General features: G+C 48.2%; 1 protein-coding gene across 9 annotated transcripts in view; it reads left to right on the forward strand.

The window, feature by feature from the left end:
* Window positions 1-23,982, forward strand: part of Ctbp2 (C-terminal binding protein 2) — a 139,954-nt gene extending 115,972 nt beyond the window's left edge. For 8 of the 9 annotated variants that reach the window (XM_021169123.3, XM_085841221.1, XM_029479549.2 and 5 more), the window contains 8 exons: window positions 9,138-9,292; window positions 9,531-9,675; window positions 13,094-13,300; window positions 16,601-16,815; window positions 17,210-17,340; window positions 18,021-18,148; window positions 18,487-18,604; window positions 20,214-23,982. In XM_021169123.3, coding sequence (XP_021024782.2) covers window positions 9,138-9,292; window positions 9,531-9,675; window positions 13,094-13,300; window positions 16,601-16,815; window positions 17,210-17,340; window positions 18,021-18,148; window positions 18,487-18,604; window positions 20,214-20,394 — 1,280 coding nt within the window. In that variant the 3' untranslated portion in view covers window positions 20,395-23,982. Of the gene's footprint in view, window positions 1-7,404; window positions 7,527-9,137; window positions 9,293-9,530; window positions 9,676-13,093; window positions 13,301-16,600; window positions 16,816-17,209; window positions 17,341-18,020; window positions 18,149-18,486; window positions 18,605-20,213 lie in introns of those variants that run through there. The other variant, XM_021169124.3, reaches the window with a different exon arrangement.
* Window positions 23,983-24,081: the final 99 nt, after the last annotated feature.

The raw sequence follows: 24,081 nt of genomic DNA on the forward strand, positions 1-24,081 counted from the left end.
CACTAGCTTGCAAGAATGGTTTCCTACTTTTCTGGCCTGGTGCACAGGTCCATTCATCAAATCTGGTAAATGAGTCTCACGACAGGAAAGGGGAGAGAGGTGTCTGGGTACACATGTTCCAGGCTGCTCTTTCTCCCCAGAGCTCAGCGAGTGCATCTGAGGGACCCGGAGCTCTCTTCTCTGGCCCAATTGAACGGAGGAAACAGACGCGCAGTAAAGTAAACACCCCAAGTGCCACAGGGACTTTCCCACAGATTTATGCTGGGAGCCCTGATTGACAGGCGTTCACCTTGGGCTCTGTCCTTCGTCTTCATCCTCTCCCACCCCTTAACTGTGTGCAAGGGGTGTCCCACCTAGGCTGCTGGTGAGCATCCGTGGGAGGCCCCAGAGCCGGGGCAGTGTGGTCCCCGCATCTTGTTTCTCTGCCTGAGGCTCCGTTGGGAGGGTTTTCCTCCTGAGTCAGTCCCTTGGCAGAGGCCCAAGAGTCCCCTGCTATCTCAGGGGTTCATCGAACCTTATCTGGCCATGGGATAGCGCTTGCAAAGCTCAGCCACAGGCACCTCAAGGCTGTTCCTGCAAAGAAAGACCGGGCTTCATAGGAGCCTGTGTTTCTATCAGGGCGTGTCTTCTCTGGCATGTCCATCAGTATATGTTGAGTCACAGGGCCATGGTGAAGAGTGACCAGGTATCCCCCAGTCGAGCTGGGGAGTAAGACAAAAGCGATTAAGCACCCGTTACTCTTCAACCATGGTTCCGTGGACTCTGGGGACCGGCCAACAAGCCCTTGTAAAATCAAAGGAAGTTTACAGAAGGGCATTGGGGTAACAGTTATTATCATGACTTTTTTTTTCTCTTAGGCCTCAAAGCCTAAGACCACCGTGGAAGGAGGGAGCCTTCCTGGTGAGGTCCTCAGCCTGTGTGGTTCTTGACTGAGGAGTCTCCAGCTTATGCTTTTAATTGATGGGTAGGGTCTGCTCTGTGGTAGCAACAGAGGGAGGTGGTTTTGGTGTTCTTTCTTAGCTTAGTGTGTTTTCTTGGATGAATCCCTGGCTGAGCCTGATCTTTAGGTCACTGTTGCAGTGACTAGGAATGGTGCCTTGGACCAGGTAGTCCCCTTCACACCACTGAGCCTGAGCAAGAATCTAAAATCAAGTTGCCCTAGATCAAGCCATTCTCTGTGACCTTGAAAGAATTCCGCTTGCACCTCTATCTCTCTTTTTTTAAAAAAAAAATAACTTATTCATTTTTATTTATGTATATCTGGTGATTTGACTGGATGTATAGATCTGTGTAAGGATGTCGGATCCCCTGGAACAGGAGTTACAGAGCTGCCATGTGGCTGATAAGAATTGAGCCATCTTTTCAGTCCCCTGCAGAGAAAGTGGGGATGCTCCTATGACCTGCATCCACATCACTATTATAAGGCTGGCTTGACTTCTTAGCTTAAGACCATGTAGACAGTACAGAGTTACTGTTTCATAGCAAGTTCCAGCTAGCCTGGGCTGCAAAGTGAGACCCTGTCTCAAAAATTGAAAGGTTTTGGGGTTTTTTGGTTTTGGTTTGGTTTGGTTTTGTTGTTGTTGTTTTGGTTTTGGTTGTTTGTTTATTTTTAATGTATATTGAAAACCAGTTATAGAAAAGTGGGTGGTGGTTTGCCTAGAGCCAGGCTTACTACTCTCTACCTTTAGGCTGGTCCCTAGGTTCATAGCTGGGAACTCTACTCTGTAGCCAGTCTAATTACCATAATACTGAATGTAATTCACATGGGGATGGGAGCCATGACTCCAGTGAGAGATCCCAGGGTGGGGCCTAGGAACTGCACCCCCAGTGCCCTTTTCCTTCCCATCATGACCATAGCCTAGAGGGACATACTCTCTAGGATCTTTCCAGCAGGTCCCATCCACCCAACCCATGACCTTGACAGCCAGGCCTTGTTTTTTAAAGGCTATGGGTAGCAATCACCCCTGAAGAAATACAGCCTGGATATCCACAGCTCGACCTCACGTGGTCACAGCAGCAGAGAAGACAAAGTGAGTCCACAGGACCAGGCTTGACGTCTTCATGCCCAGGCATGCTGCAGAATCCCAGGCCTTGAACGGGAAGCTTGGGGGGGGAGGGTTCTGGCAGCTTGTTACCAGCAACCCCACCCCCAACCCTAGCTCCCTTAAGATTCATCTCTGGCCAAGTCTCCTGAGATTTCATCTGCAGCTGGCTGAGCCAGGGTGTCATGGCCACATGTGGAAGAGGCTAAGGCAACACAGGTTCATATGTGAGGGCCTGTAATGGGATCTCTGAGCAAGGTTGCAGGAGGAGATGGGTGTACCTCCCCTGGAGATATCTGCTGATTGTGAAGTAGGCTCATGTTCCTTCCAAAAGGCAGATGAGGGGTCTCCAGGGACCTGGGTGCTACTCTGGGAAGTGGGAATTTATCTCTTGGGGCCTCGCTCATAGGGCGACTAATATATCCTCGCGCCCAGAGATCACTGGACCCACAAGCCCGATGCCCAAGGGCCACCCAGGTGAGGCAGGCCGCCAGGTGAATAGGACATGCAACCCATCTTAACAAAAGCAGCAGCTGAGCTTGCGCCCTTGGCTCAGCACTTGGACGTGCCATTTGTGGTCAGTTCCTGGTAGTGTTCCTCGGGGCGGGGGAGTGCTGCAGGTGCGCGCTGACCACTGACTGGCTTCTCGTGACCTGGGGACTCACTAGGAGACATTTCATTCCGGAGCACCCATTAGCTTCTGGCGAGTGGCAGGCGATAGAACCTCAGCATGAGAATCACAGACAAGGCAGTCGTGAAAAGGGAAAGCGTCTGTCATTTTCCTCCGGGTGAGCATCCCGGACAAGCTGCAGAGACATCTGACTCGAGTTCTGTGCGTGGCGAGTTAAGTAAACAGATGCTGGTCTTTCTGGGGTGACAGGGTAGTCTTAAGTTCCGTTTCCTGTTACTGAACTGAAACCCAGTGTTTCCCACCAGTGTAGGACTCTACTTTCGCTCTGCAAGGAAGGCATCATCCCCAAACATGCAGGCTGGATTAGTGGGAGTCGCCCAGGAAGCCTGCAGGGCCCACGACCAGGGCTCAGGTATTTGGAGCTGCAGGCGGCTGGGCACCTGGTGGGTGATCAGGGGAGCCTAGATTCTCCCTTGGGAGCTTCAACCATCAAAGTAACAAGGTGCATTAGGCACACTAACTTGCTTAGGGCGTTCTCGTGGCTGTCACCCTCCCAGAACTTTCTAGCTCCAGCAGCTTGAAGCATCCCTTCTGGGTCTCCGAGTACGCCAGCCTCTTGAGTTAAGAAGGCTCCAGTCTCTCCCGGAAAGGCCTGGTTACAAGTTCCTCGGGGTTTTTGCAGTAGCTGTAAGCTAGTCACACCATCTTTGCCTGTTCCTGGGGCCCAGCATGAACCAGACTACCTGGCCTGTGCCCTTCCTGGGCCTACTTGTTAGATTTTGCTTCCTAGTAGGCCATCCTAGAAATAATGGTGACCTCTCAGCCAGTAGTTCTTCATGGTAGGCATTTTATAGGACACTCAGAATCTGTCACAGCTTAGCCCTCAGGTTTTAGGGGATTATGGAATCCTAAGTGGGCCACTGCCCTGCTGCGCACCTATTTGGTAGCTTATGCTTGGGCTGGTGGTCCTTGCTTCCTTCTCCTGGGTTATCCCCAGGTGGCCCCCGCTTCATTCCAGGCTCATTTTGTTCCTGTGGTGGATAAACATTAAACTTCAGGCTCCTTTCCTCATTATAAGAGAGGTCAAGGTCACTAGCATTCAGCAGGGAGATTTCAACAGGCCTTCAACCATCAAAATACAAGGTGCATTAGGCAAAGTAACTTGCATAGGGCATTCTTGTGGCTGTCCCTCTTCTGGGATGCTGGGGCTTCTGATGACAGTGGTGTTTTCTGATCTTTGAAATGATGTGACATAAAGTGGTGACTCTTAGCAAGACATCCTGTCTGTCCCTGCCTCCTGCAACTGCCACAGTTGTTTTTACTGCTCCCAGAACACTTTTGCTGTTGTGTATAGGCAGGATGGAAGCCATTCTACAATGTGCTTGAATGTGTTGGCAGAACAACATAGTCATGTGTTGGGTGCTTTAAGGTGGAGCTACATGTCAGTACCTAGCCCCTGACCTGACCTGAGTCCCAATGTTGGGTCTGTATTGTGAAATAATACATACATACACACACACACACACACACACACCACAGATATCCTGTTCGGGTTTTCCACCTGATTTTGTAGAAATGAAGGCACTGTGCCTGGCCAGGAAGATCGGGCCACATTGGGAAATGGCCGTAAAATCAGGGAGAAGGCTATAGCAAAAGGGGAGCTTGCCTTATGATCCTGGGAAGACTTGACTGGGTCTCAGGAGGAGTTTACCTTGCAGGTGATAGGGGCTCCTGCGCATTTCACCTTTTAGCTTTGTTTGTGCTCCCGTGGATGAAGCTGAGAACTTACCGATGTGACTCAGTGGCCTCCCAGATCACCTCATGGGTCTCAGAGCAGGTGATGAGACCACAGACTCAGCTTCTTGCTAGGTCGTCCTATGGCAATACATGTTTACCTTGGGATCTCTCTAGGGACTGTTGGAGCTAACCAACTTCCTTACACCCTGACTGCCTTGACGTGTCCTTGCCTTCCTGCATGCACCCCTTAGGTTTTGCTGAACAGCAGATTAACCTAGAAACAGCCTGACATGACCCAGAAAGTCAGGGCAACTGATGGAAAACACCTAGAGAATTTCAGCATACAAGAGGCTGTCTTGAATGCTACCTGTGAGTTCCCTGGTCTCTGACTCTTCCGATCCCCAGGCCCTACTAGGACTAACAGTCTTCATGGCCATCTTCTTCATGCTGTCCCAACGGCAGATAGCATCATTATAAGTGTGTATAGAGGAGGGTGACAGCAGCTATAATGAATGGGAAGCAGGGTGAGCACATTTTATAACAGCCACTGGAGATAACTCAGAAATTCTTACTCCCTCCAAGAACACCTCCTGGCTGTACTAAGGACCAAGGACCAAAGTCTCAATATGGCCAACTTCACAAAGACTATGCCAAACTGGAGGAAAGCATTCCAGTTGTTGAAATGCAAAGGCAGCTAGGTTCTTATTTCTGTTATATGTCTGGGTGTTTTTGCCTGCATGTGGGTAGGCGCAGGCAGTACCAGTGGAGGCCACAAGAGGATGCCACAGCTCCTAGAACTAGTTCCAGATGGTTGTCAGCCACCATCTGTGGGGGCAGGGAAGGAAGCTCAAATCCTCTGCAAGAACATGTGATCCTAGCTGCTGAGCCCCATCCCTCCATCCCCTGACATTAGGTTCTTAATCTGCAAGCAACAGGAACCGATTCAGACCACATTTTAGACATGGGTCCTTTTCCTTCTTCAACTTTACACATATATCATTCAAGAAAATGGTGAGTGCTCCTCGGAAATACAGGGCAGGCTTGTGGGACAGGATCACCACATTCTCTTCCTGCTAATACTTCTGGAAGCATGACAGCCATGGGATCCCAAGCCAGGAGATGGCCTTCCTGTCCTTAAGCACCAAGGGTCATCTGTGTATTGTGTTAATGTAACTGCAGGTTAGACTAGAATGTAGCCATAATATCCCATTAGTTTAAAGGAGTTGATGGCACATCTACTTGTAGCTTTGTCTGTGTGTTGGGTGAGATCATGTGTTTCTGGATATGCAGCATCATACAGGAGTACAATGCCTTTTTCTTTTTCTTTTCTCTCCTGTCTATATAGTATGACAGGGAGACTAGGTGGTCAGAAAGCAGCCAGCATCTCTCTGGAAGTCACTTGGGATCTACAAGGCCTTGGAACCTTGAACCTGGCTTCACTGAGGTGGCCAGCACAAATGTGAACATCTTGGCTTGGTGTTGGCTTCGGCTTTCTCTAACTTAACATTACTGGGATAGCTTCAACTCTGAGCACCCAGGGACCGGCAGCAGCCTGGCTGCAAACTGCAGCACCATGGTACCACGCAGATGAACAAGGCCCCCATATTGTATAGAGGCAATCCTGGAGCCAGCTAGTAATTGACACCAGGGGGACTGGCTGAGCTCTCTGCCTCACATATAATGCTGAGTAGGCCGTTGGCAGCAGGGCACTGACCAAGTTCCTGTAACAAGCCTAATTGTTGCTGGACAGAGCAAGTCTTTAGGGAATGTAGAGGGACACATTACCATTTTGGATAGTCATTGAACACCTTGTCTGGTCAGGTGTCTCCCCAGTGGGGAAGGCTGAGAAGGGCAGAAGGGCGGCAGCATTGCCGGGTCCTTGCCAGTCTTAGGTTTTAGACATGTGGGACGGCCTTGAGCAGTGTCTTGTAACTGGGAGCCTAAACTCCATTTTGGAAGGAATCCTCATCAAGCACCGTGCCTTTGGCTTCCTTCCCCCAAATTCCCCTGGCTATTGAAGAAGTGAGCCATGGCTCCAAGCCAGTGGTCAACCTAACCCCCACCTCTGAGGGCCACGTGCATATCATGCTAATGTAGTTTACAGTGGGATGTACCTAATATATTAAAAATGGTTCAGTTTGTCAGAATTGTTGAAAGAGATGGGAAATCTGCTGGTAGCTGTCTGTGTTTGGGCCTCTGCCTCTGATTTTGTGTTCCCAGTTCTCCTCACACCTGGTGTCAGGTGGCTCCTGTCACCTACCCTGCCACCCCTGTTTAGCACCCTTTTCCAGCCAATAGGTCTCTGCACGCACACACCCCACCCTACCCCCTCTAGTTTGCCCTGCTATTAGCAGATTGGCTGCTGGGATTCATACCTCTAGCCTTAACAAGATGTACCACGGACTCACCTCAGCCTAGGGAAAGAACAAAGAATGGGATCCACCAAAGAAAAAGGAGACCAAGTCAGGAAGGGAAACGATCGCTAGGCAACCTGGAGTCTGTTACCCGGGTAACAGATACATGCTCTGATATTGCAGATGGACATCTTAGTTGGTGGCTCTCAGCCACTCCAGATGCACTGGATGGCTCTTGTCCCCGGTGCTGTCCCCCTTGGTGAGGTGGGATAAATTACTACTAAATCTATGCCTAAACTTCTGACTGTGCAATGAGCCAAGCTTTTTACAGACCGTGAGTGGTAGGGGTTCTTCCTTGTGTGTCCTGGTGCTGCCAGCCCCTCCACCCACGTCTTGGAGTTTGGCCCTCGGTAGAGAGCAGGCAGGGCTGATGTCATGCTCATGTGCCTGCCGCAGCCTGAGTGCTCATCTGCTTAGCGGATGGTGCTCCATGGCTGATTGACTCCAGGATGAATCCAGGTAGAGCTGTGTGAGATCACTGCCACCTCACTTGCCCCTCTGTGACCTGGGCACAGTAACCATCTCCAGCACCTCACCTTGACCTACTAAGGATAGGCGGAGCATTTAGGGCTTTTGTTTTTTTATAGGGCTAAGCTGTCCGTTATAAGAACCATGGACCAGTGAGGGCATATGGGGCAAAAGGATGTTAGCACTTGGGACCACTTGGGCACCTTACTGTACTTATGGGTCAGAGATTCTCAGGTAGGTGGCGGGTGCATAGAAGGAACGCCTCAACATCAGGACCCTGACTGCCGTTCAGTCAGTGATGGTCCATGATTCCCTTCCAACCCCAGCTTGTTCTAAACATTCTCTCTGCTCCAGGCCCCTAGTCTGTCCTGAGATGGTACAGGTATGATGTGATTGGTGCAGTGGCTGGTGGTAAGAGTACCAGAGGAGTGTGTGGCTAGCCTGTGAGGTACAAGAGGATCCGCACATGTCCAGTTAGGAGGGTCGTCTTCGTGTTTCTATTGCTGTGGCGGAAACATCAGGACCAAAAACCACTTGGGGAGGAGAGGGTTTGTTCCAGCTTATAACTGCCAGGTCACAATCCATGGCTGAACTTAAGCAGGCAGGAACTGAAGCAAAAGAGTGCTGCTTACAGGCTTGCCCCATGGTTGGCTAAGCCTGCATCCAGGCCTACCAGTCCAAGTGGTGATAGAGGCCACAGTGAGCTGGGTCCCCCACACCAATCATTAGTCAAGACGATGCCCCTTAGCAAAGAGGTGGAGGCCTGAAGGTGAGTTTGCTTTGAGTGTCTCAATGGTCACATAAAGGCCATGCGGCTCCTAGAACAGCCTGTGCTCCATATAGGATCTGAGGGACACTTAACCTAGGGACAGCCACGTTCTCCCATACGTTGGGCAGCCTCTGAGAGGATGAACAGACTAGGAGGAAGGAGACAGCCCAGCTCGGAGCCTCTGCAAAAGGGGAGGGGCAACAGCCCTGGCCACAGATCTCCCTGTGCATGGTGTGGCTGTTAGGCTGCTCTGAGACTTTTATCTGGATAACTGAAGGCTGTCCTGTTTAGTCCATCATACTTATCTCCTTCCTTGACAAGGAAACAGCTGGCCTAGGGAAGTGTCCCCAAATCTGGGTCCAAAGCAGGAGGCTGTGAGGACTCCAGTCAAGAAGAGGCTGGGAAGTACAACAGTCAGGAAACCCTCCCTCCCCCACCCCCACAGGCAGGTGATCCCAAAGGTGCAGTGATGTCGATCAGGTGCTGTGCTGTGGGTGTCCCCAGTCTGCTGTCTAGACAATTGAAGGGGAAGGGGCCTGGGCCGAGCTGCGTCCTGGAGGACCAGAGAATATGCACTTGAGTATCATAGGGAGTACTGACGAGGGCCACCCCTATCCCATTTCCAGAATGGCCCTGGCTATCTCACTTCACAGGGTGATTGATAGGCTTGGGCTGCCTGCTGGCCCTAGGAGTTCTCTGGAAAGTTCTTTCAGAGCAAAGACACCTGCAAGCTTCCTCCATTTGACTTTATGCTGGCCTGTTTTTTGTTTGTTAGTTTATTTGAAGACCCAGGGCACGTGGGGATATCTATCATTTGTGTGTGTGTGAACCTAGTCTTAAACGTGACTTCATGCCAGAGCCCTGCACTTAACCCACAGTCATTAAACCTGTGATCTATGAGCACTGCCCTTGTTAGCTGGTAAGGCTGTGTCCTGTCCTGCCTCGGACATCACAGCTGGCTCCAGCAGGCGGGTATGCTCTCTGCTTACCTTGGCATTGGCCACTGAGATGTTCAGGGTGTCCCCTCGAGCCCCTTCGCGCCATGTTCTCATCCCACTTTTCCTCTCTCCTCACAGGTATCCGCCCCCAGATCATGAACGGCCCCCTGCACCCCCGCCCCTTGGTGGCACTGCTGGACGGCAGAGACTGCACTGTGGAGATGCCCATCCTGAAGGACCTGGCCACCGTGGCCTTCTGTGATGCACAGTCCACTCAGGAAATCCATGAGAAGGTGGGTTGCACCCCACCTTTACCTGAGTCCCTCCGGGCCAGCGGATGTCAGTAAACACAGTCATCCACAAGAGCGCATGTGTGTGACAGCATTCCTGATCTCCTTAGCCCACTCTGCCACCTCAGGCACTTGCTCATCAGATGGGTACCATCCAGCCATGGCTCCATCCTATAATTCTGCCAACACAATCTCCATGGTACCCCGGGGGCTCTGACCTGTGGCTCGTGTTCCCTGACAGGTGTTGAATGAGGCTGTGGGTGCCATGATGTACCACACCATCACCCTCACCAGGGAAGACCTGGAGAAGTTCAAGGCCCTGAGAGTGATCGTGCGAATCGGTAGTGGCTACGACAACGTGGACATCAAGGCTGCTGGCGAGCTCGGTGAGTCAGAGAGTTAGATCGGATGCCCGGGAGCCATGCTCAGTGAACAGGAGAATGAGTAGAAGGCAGGATTCAGGGCTGTTGTCCTGGAAGCTGATTCCTAAAGGAGTCTTATTTATTCCCCCTTCCCCATGCAACTGTAGCTTCACCTCCTTGCCTTAGCGCTCCCAGAAGGCTCAGGGACTGGAAGGTCTTGACGAGATAAGCAGTAGACTAGTGAGGTGTCCTCCCCAAGAGGCCCAGTCAACACACCACAACAAGCACCCATGTCCAGAGCGCTTCCCAGAGACAAAATGACAAGCAGAAAGCCAAACGGGAAGGCACTGGGGACTCCATGAGGCTTGGCATAACTGTTAGCAGACTCTCAAGACACTGAGCCTGGGCTTAGGGACACATTTGGAGTGGCCTCAGAGTCCCAGCATTTGGTCTGCGTCTGAAGCGTGCCACCCCCCATTCATAAGGCTTTGTAAGAGATGCCTCAGAATCGCTGGAAACCCAAGCCTTGAAGGCAGCCACAGCAGCCTGGCCATCCCTAGCACACGCCTGGGCCTGCCACCTGCTCCTGCCTCACCCCTAAGGGCTCCTGTCTCCTAGCACAGGGAAAGCCAGGTGTCTGTAATGCCTCACACAGTTCTCTCTCCACTAGGCCTGAAGCTAGACCTGACGGTTCTGTCACAGGGATATGCCTGCCATACTGGTGGCTCACAGTCCGAGCCCACAGCTTTGAGAGAGGGGGTCCCTTGTTTTGGTTTTCAGTCTCTTTGCACTTAGGGAAGCCATTTTATGTACCTGATCCAGAAGGTTAAGATCAGGGCAAAGAAAGCTGTACCTTGGGTGGCACCAGCCCGTGTCCACAGTACATTCTTAGGACAGCCTCACAGGGGAAGATGGGAGACATCTCAGGGAAAGGAGGAATGGTCATACTCAGTCCCAGGCTTTCTACCCAAGTCCCAGGGAATGGTGTCTTCCTCTTATCAGCCCAGCCACCTACGTACATTTCCAGTTATATCTTCTCTGAGGCCACAACAGCTCCCTATGTGGTGGCTCACACCTTTAATCCCAGCGTGGGGGAGGCAGAGGCAGGCGGATCTGAGTTTAAGGCCAGCCTGGTCTGCATAGCAAGTTCAAAGCTAGCCTTAACTATGTAGTGAGACCCTGACTCCCAAAATAGGAAAGTCTGTGTCATTTCTGTGGCACAAGCAAGTATGCTTGTGTTTAAAAACAGGTGTCTTGTCAGGAAGGGAGCTGAGTTGGAACAGTGGTGGGAGACAGGGCTCTCTAGCCCATCACCCCTCTTCTCACACAGGTAGGTCCTGCCCGTGATCAGCCTCTCTTTTCTCCTCCAGCTGGAAAGAGTCCAGTTACAGACAGGCAGGCAATGTGAATGTTAGTGCCATCTCTGGGCTGGTCCACTGTGACAGGAGTAACTGCCCAGAAGACATCTACTTGGGAGGGTAGCTAGAGAAGCCAAGTGAACTCCCCTCTAATGAGAGTGTCTTTATCTCTGAGCCAGCAGAGCCTTTGAAGTCGGTAAGGCAAGGAATGGCAGGTATGCCCAGTTTCTGGAAGGGGTTCCAGAAGCAGTGCATTCTACAGTGGACCTAGCAAGGAACTCGCCAGCTCCTGTGTGGAGCCTTCTGTAATTGTCCCTGCGGCCCATCATCTGTGCACCCAGCGGCAGCACTTAAGGGCAAGACAGGCTCAGAAATTCACACCTGACCCTAGCACTGCAGAGAGCCTGCATAAGACAGAGGAACACCCTTGGTCAGTTCTCAAAAAGCTGTCTAGCTATTTGGAGCCATTTAATGGTGGCTCCTATGTTATCTCATGTAACCATGGCTTTTCTCTGTGGACATTAGAAATAGGTACTTGAAGATAACCCTGAGGGGAGAACATGTCCGAGGAACTCTTTGGCGTGCTTGCAGAAGACCCACCTCAAGTGATGAACTAACAATTTCTGTCAAGATGGTTCTTCTTGTTCAGTTATTAATGCCCGCTTATAACTACACTTGCTTCTAGGCGTAGGTCCCACCTCTCCACATGGGGACTGGAGTCAAGAAGCTACATTGAGCACCTTGTGGGTTGGGTTGAGCAGACACTTCCTTGCTCATCTTCTTTGCTCTCCTTCTGTGTGTTCCACTCTCAACCTTTATCACATGGGGACCTGCAGCACTGGTTGCCATTGGTCAGCTGAGGGCAGCACTGAGCCACAGCTGGGCACACAGCACAGTCTGACTTACCTTCCACTGGGCTTTTCCTTAGAGGACTCAAGATTGGCGTTAGTGCCCAAGGTTTCTTCTGCCCTTCCAGTCTAATAACAGCATTGCCTCACAATGCCTGAGGTCTGTGCTCATGCATGAGACCCCTCTGCTAACGCAGGTTTACCACCCCTCACCTCATAAGAGCAATAGTACCCATCATCAAGGACCCTTAGCAAATGCCTGCGGTCCAGAAATGTCCTCTGCAGCCAGGCAGCCAGGGTGACCTGCTCAGGGGGCCTTGCCTCACTCTGAGCTATCTGTTCTTCTGAGGGAGTCACTCATCGAGCCCTGGAGCCAGGGCAGCCATGGTAGCAGAATGAGACATGCCACTGCTGCTAAAGAGCCTTAGGGAACTGTTCATCTCTTTCCTGTCTTATGATTTCAGTTCTAGCCCTCAGTCTTAACACTAACAGAACCCAAGGCCAGCCTGAAAGTAGGTGCCCAGATACCATCTGTAGGTCAAGAGGAAGCCATTTGTCCTGAGCAACAGGATAGCCACATTGCCTGTGCCACTGCTTAGAAAGGTCACGTGTGAGCAGTCAGGGCCTCTGCTTTCTCCTCTTTACTAGGCTGTCCACAAGACATCTAGACCTTGCCCTGAAGAGTGGCCAGGAGAGCTACCCATTTCCTCAAAATGCCCTCTGCCCAAGAAGGGAGTGTCCAGACATCTCCTGGGGACTTGGGTTACTTAACTGAGGAATGAGCAATCCACCTCAGGTGCCCTCAGGCCCATTAGGTAGTTAGTTCCCCCAGTGGCCTCCTGTTTTCTATCAGCCACAAGCTTTAGGAATGTGGATAGCTTTAAAATCAAGATCCTCCTGCCTCTGGCCTTCAGAGTTGGCGTGTATTGCCATGCTTGGCCTGAGCTACATTTGCAAACAGTGATTAGTAGTGGTGGTGTGGTCTTTTCATTAAGAGTGCATAAGGTTCAAACAGTCTCCTTGACCATTATAGCTCTGGAAAAGGTCTGGGCCCCTGGCCCTCCACTCTTGAGTCCTGCCCAGGTAGAGCTGAGGCAGAAGAACCTTTGGGTGGAGGGTCGAGGTCTGTTGAGCTTCAGAAACAGTCTGCTGAGTACACTGGAGTGGTCCTCCATTTCTAAGCAGGGTACTTAGGGATCCGTCGCTCACCTCTGTGCCTGGCCATTGCCCTTTCAGGAATCGCTGTGTGCAACATCCCATCTGCTGCAGTGGAGGAGACGGCAGATTCGACAGTCTGCCACATCCTCAATCTGTATCGGCGGAACACATGGCTCTACCAGGCCCTCCGAGAAGGCACACGAGTACAGAGTGTGGAACAGATCCGAGAGGTCGCCTCAGGAGCTGCTCGGATCCGAGGGGAAACACTGGGCCTCATTGGCTTTGGTACGTGCCCCTTGAAAGGTTTGGTGTGTGGGGAGGTAAAGGGTCAACTTGCTCAGAGATATGATCCGAGCCTGTTCTACAAGAATGTTTCCTACGTGGATAGTCAGGGACACAGCACGAGTGTACCCTCTGCTGTCACTGGAAAAGGGGTGTGCTTGGTAAATCTCCCTGGGGCAGAGGATAATTGGCTGTGTGTGTGTATAGCAACCTGAGCCCGTGGGTCCTGAAGGCTACTGAATGCAGATGGCACCCTGCAGCAGTAACATGAAGCCACTTAAAGATTCAAGCCTGAGGGTAATGCCAGGCCACGGTCTTGGAAATCTCTTGTGAGGATGGGACAAGGCATGATCTTTCTGGACCTGGTTGTTGCCATGGAGATAGTTGAGCAGAGGCCCTGGCAATATCAGCAAGTGCGGTAGGGGGGACCAGAGAAGCAGGCAAGTGTGGGCTGGAATAGGCCCCCTAGCTGGCTGCCACTCACCTACTCTGTAACAAGCAGGGAATTATTTGGCTTCACTGCCTCCATTTCTAGCTCTGTAACTAGAGACGGCAGCAGGGGATATATGGTTGCTACCTCTTTTGAGACCCAAGTGCAACATGGCATAGTTCAATTCTGGCTTGCAGAAAACATTTCCAGTTTGCATCACCTTTATTTAGCTCAGAGCCAGGTGAGGCTCTCGGCTTCTGAGAGGCAGCGTGAAAAGAGGGGCAGTTGGCTGCAGGGCTACTCATCTTCCTCCAGGGTGTGACTCTCTGGCCTCTGGAGCAGTCGGGGTCTGAGTTCAAGTGATCAGGTGCTGGGAAGGCTCTGTGAGGTTTCACCGGGCTTCAGAATGCAGGTACCACGGGTGAACACTGCAGCACCCTCTGCTGGTATCCTCGTGTGCTTCCTGTGACTCTAAAGTGCTCATCAAGTTCTGGAAGCCCTTCCTGTGGTTTGGGATGTATGGTCTCTGGCGAGGCTGTAGAACCTGTGGGCAGCTCCGAGCAGCCAGCCAGCTGGTGGGAAGCTCTCCGTATTCTAGGGCCTTCAGGTGGGTGGTGTCTTTCAGCTTTTCTAAGCTCCCGTGCTTAGCTCCTCTACACTCATGGCTGCTGCGGTCTCCCTGGCTCTCTGCACAGATCTGACCCCCTGAGCTGTAGAGGACAGATAGGAAGAAGGCTATTTGCTAGCTCCTCATTAGAGCCCCTGGTGGGGACCAAGAGCATCCTCTTAGCAATAACAACAGGAGAGCCTCAAGTGAACCTGCAACAGAACTGAGCAGAGGTTTCTCAGGCTTCGTACCATATTTATAAAAATTGTCTAGGTATTTATTTGCCTATCCGGACTTGATTTTGTTTTTAATTTGGCACACAGGGCTTTAGGTACCATTACGGCATTTTTTAAAAAATGTGCTTTATTAAAAACAAGAATACTTCTCATCATGTCACCATGATCCAGGGTCCACATTTAACTATATATGTACTGCCAAATAAAAGGGTTTTGTTTTAATATGGCCTGTGCCCTTAGGTTTTCATCTACAGGGTCTGTGATTTTGACAGAAGCTCTCTGGGTCAGCTTAGAGAGCAGTGAAAACCTGTGTGGGAGGCAATGAGACACACCTCCACTGAGAATGGCACTGTCAATATGGGGTGTTTAGATCTGTCTTGGTAGTGTCTGGGCTCCTGCCACCTCCTGAGGTACTGGCCTCAGGCCACCGTGTAGCACACAGTTACAAGAAGGAATCGTTATCCTCTTAGGCATGGACCACATGGTGGGGTCCTCAATCCCATGTTTTAGGGATATCACTGAGTCCCTGACTCTGCCACACTTCCTGCCACCTTCCACTGTCCAATCCTGCTTGCTCCATTGCCACGCACTGCAGTGTGGCTAGTCCAGCTCCTGGTCAGCTATGTCTTCCAAGAGAGATGATGTTGTCACTGCAGCTGTCCCTCTCTGTCAGGGTGACCTTATTAGTCCTTTGTTGGGGGGCGGGGGGGGGAGACTATCAACCAGATTAACTGTCAGCTGCCGGCTGTTGGGAAATCCGCATCTTCCTATCCTTTTCAAAGCCAGTATATGTGGGTGTGCACCTGCCAGGGTGTGCTCGGGGGTCAGAGAACAAGCAGAGCTGGTTCCCCTTCTACAATGTGGGTTTGTCAGACCTGGCAACCAGGATTTTACCCACGGAACCATCAACACTGACCTGCTCACGTCTTTGAATAGTCTTGTTGTTGTTTGAGGGTGGGGCTTGTTGTTGGGTAGTTTTGTTGTTACTGTTGTGTGGGATTTTTTTTGTTTGTTTTTGTTGTCTTTTGTTGTCTACTCACTGTGTAGTTAGCTCTGACTGTCTTGAAACTCACTCTGTAGACCAGGCTGGCCTCGAACTCACAGAGATCTACCTGCCTCTGCTTCCGGAGTGCTAGAATTAAAGGCATGCAGCACTAAGCCTCTGTTGAATAGGGTTTTAGATAAGATGTACTTTGGAGTCTGCCTAGTTGAAATCCAGTCAAACCATCATTTTCAAGCCAAAAAACTGGTAGTGCTGTCAAGGAGCAACTGTGGATTTGAGCAAAGGATGGCCATTGTGGAGTTCAGAGGGTTTTTGTGGCCCACTATCTGACATCCATTATGATTTGGAGTATCCTAGACGACAGGTTAGAACTGCACATCAGAATCTATTAAGCTTTAGGGCCAATGGTGCTTTGACCCTCATACCTCCCTGAGAGACAAATCCAACAGAGAGCTTAGGGCAGAAACATTGATGTTCACATACTGAGAACAAGAAGGAAGGACAGCGCCACTTAAAGCTGCCATACAAACAAAAATGAAAGAACAGGACAGGGAAACGTTGGTGATGTCTGGACCCGAGGAAAGGACATGTGACATTCATTACAGTCTAAATGGGTATTGGTTTGAAAGAGTCCTCTGGGGCTGGAGGTGGCTAGTCAACTAAGGTATGTGCTGTTCCCAGCATCCATACTGGGCACTTTACATCTCTCTGTAATGCTAGCTCTGGGGAGGCAGTTTCTCAGTTGAGGTTTCCTCCCTGTCAAGTTGATAGCCAGCATAGATGCCCTCCCGGCCTCTGGGTACCTGCACTTACATGTACAGACCCACAGACATAAAGCATAATTTAAAGTCTTTTTTTTTTAAAGCCTGTGGCATCTTGACAGTCTGAGGAGACACGTTCTGCTTTGGCATGGTAACTCAGTAGCACTTCCCAGGAAAGATGATGATCTCTGGCCAGTCATGGGATAAAGGGGACAGCAGATCTGCCAGCCCAGCCTTACTCACTTGGACATTCTATCTCTGCACAGGTCGCACAGGGCAGGCAGTTGCTGTTCGAGCCAAGGCCTTTGGATTCAGCGTCATATTTTATGACCCCTACTTACAGGATGGGATAGAGCGATCTCTGGGCGTGCAAAGGGTCTACACTCTGCAGGACTTGCTATATCAGAGCGACTGTGTCTCCTTGCACTGCAACCTGAACGAGCACAACCATCACCTCATCAACGACTTCACTATCAAGCAGGTAATTTGAAAGCAAATGAGCTCAGACTTAGCTTCACTGCAGAGTTGAATAGCACCTGCCATGGGCACAGCAGACTACAGGGAAGTGTCCCTGGGACAAATCAGTAATAGGGCTTAGGACCCAGCTGGCTTCCATTCATCCCTTCAAGGCAGACAAGCACAGCTCCAACATTGTGTACCTTATGGCCCTGTCAAGAAAGAAAATACTTCTGGCCTACTTTTACGATCAAGACTCCCCAACCTCTTCCCCTGACCTGCTGCTGCCTATGGTGGAGAAGCACCCGAGCCACAGAGCTCCAAGCTTGCCCAACTCTGTCTTGTAAGCTTCCGTTCCAGAGACGCTTCCTGCTACTATGATGAGATACAGAAACAGCCAGTTCTCTTTCCTTCTGCAGATGAGGCAAGGTGCATTCCTTGTGAATGCAGCCCGAGGTGGCCTGGTGGATGAGAAAGCCCTAGCTCAGGCCCTCAAAGAGGGCAGGATACGAGGAGCTGCTCTGGATGTGCACGAGTCTGAGCCCTTCAGGTATGTGTGCTTCTAGCTTCCTACTGGGTACAGGGGTGGGGTTGGGGTGGGACGCTAATTCCACATCTGATCTGTCACTTGGAATTTGAAGAACTTTCTTTTTTTTTTTTTTTTTTTTTTTTTTTTTTTTTTTTGGTTTTTCGAGACAGGGTTTCTCTGTGTAGCCCTGGCTGTCCTGGCACTCACTTTGTAGACCAGGCTGGCCTCGAACTCAGAAATCCGCCTGCCTCTGCCTCCCGAGTGCTGGGATTAAAGGCGTGCGCCACCACGCCCGGCTTTGAAGAACTTTCTAACACCAGTTCCTGGGCAGGAAACTGCAAATGATGCTTAGTGGAGTCACTGTTTTGTTCTAAGGACTCTGCAGTACTGTGAAAAGATCCCCAAAGGACATTAGAGAGGGCAGAGGCAAAAAAAAAAAAGGGGTGTCTTTTTGGTCTGTAGACCCTGGAGTATTTATTCTGGCTGGAAGGGATCTCTTGACTGACTTTTTTCCTCTCTGGCACACCTGTTCCTGTAGTTGTGGTCACAGTACCCAACGCTAGTGAAATCTGACACAGGGCTTCCCTGCTCTCTGTTAATACATACGGCTACTGTCTCACGTGGCCTCAAGGCCTCCCATACCGGTAGTAATTGTATTAAACTTAACCCATTGTTTTACTGAATACTTTCCATTCACCCAGCTTCGCCCAGGGCCCATTGAAGGATGCTCCAAATCTCATCTGCACACCACACACAGCCTGGTACAGTGAACAAGCATCACTAGAGATGAGGGAAGCAGCTGCCACTGAGATCCGCCGAGCAATCACAGGTGAGTCCCCAACACCCAACATGTGGCTTTTTGTATTTGGGTGGTTTTATTTGAACTCTGAACTAGATTTCGAGGAATCCTATATTTGAATTACAGAGAGAGGGTAGCTGAAGACAAGCATAAGCTGAAGCCATTATGTATAATAGGAAAGTTCTGTAACCTTAAAAATAAACATTTGGCTCAAGCTGCTAATGGAACCTGCTTCCCACCCTAAGTTCAATGACAAGATCCCACATAGAGGAGGTGTCCTCTGACTACCAGGCATGTGTCATGGTGCACACACACTAAGCATATGCTTCAAAAAATGAGTATGACTGATTGCAACCCTCTTGTTCTAGGTCGCATCCCAGAAAGCTTACGAAACTGTGTCAACAAAGAATTCTTCGTGACTTCAGCTCCTTGGTCAGTCATTGACCAGCAAGCAATTCACCCCGAGCTCAATGGTGCCACATACAGGTGAGAAGAACTGAAGTTATCTGGGCCTGAATCATGGAGGCAATAAAAGCCCAGACCTAGGTAGTTGATATAACCTTGGCCCTTAAAAGAAAATCAGCCATTTTAATGTCTACTGTATTCTATTTTCAATGCCTAAAATCCCCAAGGTAAATCACTTTTTCTAAGGTGTTAGGGTGAGAAGCTGTTCAGGTTGGTCTGATTTTTTTTGTTTGTTTGTTTGTTTGAGAACGTCATTTATATGTGTATGATCAGCCCAGCAAATTCCGTGTAGAATATAGGAGATGCAGACAAGAAGGGCTCCATTGTAGTCACCTTGAGTTTACGGTAATAATCCCAGGTAGAACCACCTTCATGGGAGGCCACTGCAGACTCTGCAACCTCTTAAATAAGGTCAGCATTTTCTGGTTTGACTCTTCTGTCTAGGAAGCAGTAGCGTCATTTGTGGGGGTCATCATGATCGACCTCTCCATCATTGCTGGCTTCAAGGGAAATTAATCAATTGCACTGTTTATAAAGGAGAAAGGTATCCTTTGGCTCTCTGAGTACTTAGCACCATGTGGGCCAAACCATGTTTTACTGATGTATGTACCTTAATGCTGCCATGACAACTAAAAGTGTGACAGGACATTATCACGTTATCTATTCTAGTTCTGGTGCTTGAACAAGTTGGAACTATGAGACTGGGTTTACTTTGTGAAAGCTCTGAAGCTTCTGGATCACATGGCTCTTTTATTCTACCCAGTCTCCATCTTTGTTGACATTCTTTAGTTCTTTTATGACATAGTCCAAGTGAGCCTCAAACTCATGGAAACCCTCATGACCTTGAGTTCTGGTGAGCCACCAGGCCAATCTTATCTCCTCTGCCCTCAGGCATAATTGTGCACATTACAGCATCACAATCATGTTCATTCATGTTAGTGCCCACCCTAAAAGCACCTCCCCCTCTCTTCCTTCAACTCATAAATCTCTTTGGCCCTCTAGAACATTCCATAGGGCTTCAAGGTGTCAGAGCTTCTAAGACTTCCTCTGCCACTTAAAACGAATGGTGCCAAGAGGTCCTGGGGCCAGATTGGCTTCCACGGTGAGCTATAACCCTCAGTTACAAAGGGTTTGGTAACTCTCATACTGAATGAGAGTTAATCCGCCGACTTGTTTGTAAGAAGCACATGCTCTGTAGGCGGCTCATGCATAGTGCCTAATGAATGTCTTCACATACAGAGAAAGGCACGGTCATCCTCTCCTGGGAACACAGGACTAACTAGCTATCCTAGAGGTCTCAGCCATCTCAGGAGGGACTTACAAAGCCCTTCCTCAGTTCTGGAAGCCAAAGTCCAAGACATGACTATGCCCCATTCTCCCCATTTACCCCAAACTTCCATCTTCTCAGTATATTAGAGATTAAGATTTGAACATGAAAATTTAGGAAGGAAACAAGCTTAATAGCCACTTTTTTAAGTACTTTGTGAAATAAACAGGGTCATCACAAAGTCACTTTACCTGACTGGTTATTTTCCAAAGGAAACCTTGATCTTAACTGGTACTTTGGGTTAAGGATAACAAACCTTTGTGTACTGGCCTGAACTTAAGACCTTTTTTCTGTGTTCCTTAGGTATCCACCCGGCATTGTAGGTGTGGCTCCAGGAGGGCTTCCTTCAGCGATGGAAGGGATCATCCCTGGAGGCATCCCCGTGACTCACAACCTCCCCACAGTGGCACACCCTTCCCAAGCTCCTTCCCCCAACCAGCCCACAAAACACGGGGACAATCGAGAGCACCCCAACGAGCAATAGCAGAGAATGCCTGAAGCTAATCAGATAAACTTGGGACCAAGAGACAGTAGAAAACGGATGAATTTGATGGTCTTTTAAACCGATCCTGGACATCACTGATACTACAGTGTTAAAGCTACAAAGCTAGAAAACTGAAGATGGTATCTGCTTCCAGAGGCGTGGGAGACTAGGACATGACTATTTACGACCAACTTCTGTTATTGTGTGTTAAGTTTTTCATCTGTGCATCAAATCACAAAGAATAAATAGAGCTTTTCCTTTATCAATCCCCTGGGCACAGCAGGTCCTACAGAGCTTGCTCTAGAATGTTGCATCAAGAGCTCCGAATATCAATAAAAAGTTGAGAGGAAATCCCCATCAAGACTAGTCCCTTTGGTCTCCAGGGGCTGGTGCCTCTGCTGATAGGAAGATTAAAATTAAGCCAAGATGGGGAGGACATTGTTTGCCTGTGTAGACCTCTCCACGCACAGGATTGAAGAAGTAAAAGCTCCTATACAGAAGGTTTCACATCTGAGCAGCAGAGTCGGTTCAGTAAAACCCTCTGATACAAAAACAAAACAAAAACAAAAACAAAAAAAAAAAAAAAAGGAAAAGAACAAAAGAAAAAAGTATTAAGTTTCACAAGCTGTTTGTACTCAAATCTATTTTCTCAGTTTCAGATCCTCAGCTATTTTATTGAGTGGAAAGTCTTGGACGAGAAGGGTTCAAGAAGAATAATGTTGCATTTCCTTATGTCTCAGGAAACACTTTTTATGGTAACTTGTCAGATTGTCTATGAACAAACCCACTTTTTTAGACATTGATAAATTCTTTTCTTCACGTGATATTTTATACAAGAACACTTCAGATGTGCTATTAGATGTGACTGATTTTAACAAATCCTATTAGATTTGTATCAGCTAGTTACATGTTCTATTCATAGTCTTTTGTGAATCATTGCCTTTTTGTTTTTAAAGATGGCCTATTTTGAGCCTTTGTATAGGTACATTCCTGTTTTTGTGACACAAAAGAAAAAAAAAAACTTTAAACTGTCCCAAACAGAAAAATAATGGCTATCAGAAGTATGTTTTGTTTTAGTGTGAGTTATCGTTACTGTATTTGTTTATTGTAAAGGTGGACATTTTAGCATTCAGTGCAGTTTTCAATAAAAAGTAATTAAAATTTCTTTTAAGTCCTGACATTTAAGTACATCTCACCTATGTAAAAGCTAGCCCTTGAGATGTACATTTACATCTCACCTATGTAAAAGCTAGCCCTTGACACTGTCAGTCAGTCAGTTTCCAACTCTTGTGGTAACAGTGTCTTATCTCACAGAAGTCCAAATTAGGTAGGCTATCCTGAAGATGAGGCAGTGCTTTGGAGTGAAGTCAATTCCAGAAACTGGTTAATTTTTAGAATTTTGATTTTAATATGCCCAAATGTAGATGTGACCTCTTTGTTTGGGGGAGGAGGGAATAACCTAATATTTATAAAGTGACTGAAAACTTCCACTTGTACTACTTACCTTCTAACGTAGCACTCAATGCTCACAATTCCAAGGTTCCTGCTCCTGAGAGAATGAGGTGTCTTACAATGTAAGCCTGCCTGGCTGCCTTCTTTTTAGGAGGCCTATAAAATGAGCTCACATGGAGAATGCTACCTTCAGTATCACAGATCTTGTCAGTGACTGTGAAAGAGAGGCCCCAACCATCTACACAGCAGTATTTTACTTAACATTTGTTATGTCTAGTGTAGTAAACCTAACAGTGAGAGACAGAAAGTCAGATCTGAATTCATGGTGTGCCTAGGTTTTGTTTAATTAGATTGTGGTTGCTCAAACAGTCCTTTAGAAATGATTATAAACTGACTACAAGGAACGACAACATCAGGATAAAAACAAAGTACTGGTCTCACCCTAGAAAAAGAACCATAAAGTCCACATAGTTATAAAAGTCCTACTGTCCAGTCCATCTGAAGATACTATACCTGCCACCCAGCCATGTATAATCTTTTACAAAGGACGGCATTACACTTTCTTGGTTTAGTTCAAGAGCTTACCATAGCGCTGATTTCCCAAAGGGGTTGGCCATTTCACAGCCAGCAGTCTGCTAGAGAAACTAATGAAAGCCCCATTCCTATCTTAAAGAGTCCAAGAAATGGAGCCTTCTTTAATTCTTTCCCACAGGGAAGAATGGGCACCTACCAAATTATGTGTGGTCAGGGTCACTGGTCATAAATAAATAAATAAATAACATAAATACAGAGGGAACTCAGGAAAGGACACTCAAGAATCGACAATATGCAGAACAAGGCTCAATCCTGAGCCTGACTCTGTACCACAAGGTTTGGATACAACACTCTAGATGCACCTAGAGACCAGTTTTACCCTCTCAGCTCTCTCTGGCTTATTTGGGAGGAAGGTGTTGCTTAACTGGATCTCTGCCTCCTGAAAAATCAACTCTACACACGGAGATCAGCTATTCTAGATGCTATGGATGCTAAGTACTTAGAATGACAGCCTTCTATTGACTTGGTTATCATTCACTGATCAAAATGAAAATGAAATAGTCAATTTGTAGAAAAACACTAACTACTGGAACAGTAACATTTACCAGTATTGTTACCACAATTCATTTATATGGAGTCACCTACTGTGAAAATTACTTTCTGGTTTTAGCATGCAGCATAAATGATCTTTCATCCTGGGAACACCTTTTTACTAAGTGTTCACAAGAGAGAGAGAGAGAACTAAAGACATAACAGCTCATAAGTTTTTTCTTTTTAGTATTCCAGCAAACTTAAAAGTTGTATACACTTTAATACCATCTCATCAGAAAAACAAGATTTCAAGGTTTCACAGCCTTTTCATTAAAGGGGAGGAAAAGAGGAAATGTGTATTTGCTACTTTGCAACTGCTTGCTTGCCACATCAGTCTAAGTGCTTATCAGGACACTATGTGTTGTGTGCCTGAGGAGGTCAGAAATGTTTACCCAGTACTAACATATACCTGAAGTGGTCAATTAACACTCTCCATAAATTTTTTTTCTAAAAAGTATGGTTTTAACTTTAAATAATGCTACAACTAACCAACATGCAAAAATTCTCAGACTACACAGAAACTGATCATACAATGCATTGACCACCTTACTGCATTTTAAAAATCTTTATTCTGTACTGAACTGTATTCCCAATCAGCCTAACCAAAGGCATGCCCTTAATACAGGATCTGCTTAGAGCAGAGGTGACAGAGACAGGAAGTATCTGAAGACTGTCTGCATGGCCGCCTGGGAACAGAACAGGTTGAGTCGAAGTGACTGTCACAGAACCCACCCAGAGATGAGTGGGCCTGCTCCCTTTCCATCCATCCATCCAGGGAAGAAGTGCACAAATGCACCTGCCCAGAGTCGAGTAAGAACCCCCTTTACAGGGCACTCTTCCAAACAAATACCTAAATAATGAAAGGGGCAAATCGGAAAAATTGAAAACAACAGAAACTAAAACCCTCTTCAAAAACAAGAGACACTGTTTATGTTAAGTTCACTCCAAAAGCTTGGTAGTTTTTCTTGTAGTTTGTTCCTAAGGGTTTGATTTTTTTTTTTTTTTTTTTTTTTTACTTTCATTGGGCACAACAGGAACTAAATTATTAATAAAATAAAGGCTTGTTTATTTTTATCTTGCCGTGAATAATTTGTACAAAGTTTCCAAATC

This window comes from Mus caroli, unplaced genomic scaffold (genome assembly GCF_978045245.1).
Source record: "Mus caroli unplaced genomic scaffold, Mus_caroli_1 scaffold_8, whole genome shotgun sequence".
Lineage (NCBI taxonomy): Eukaryota > Metazoa > Chordata > Mammalia > Rodentia > Muridae > Mus > Mus caroli.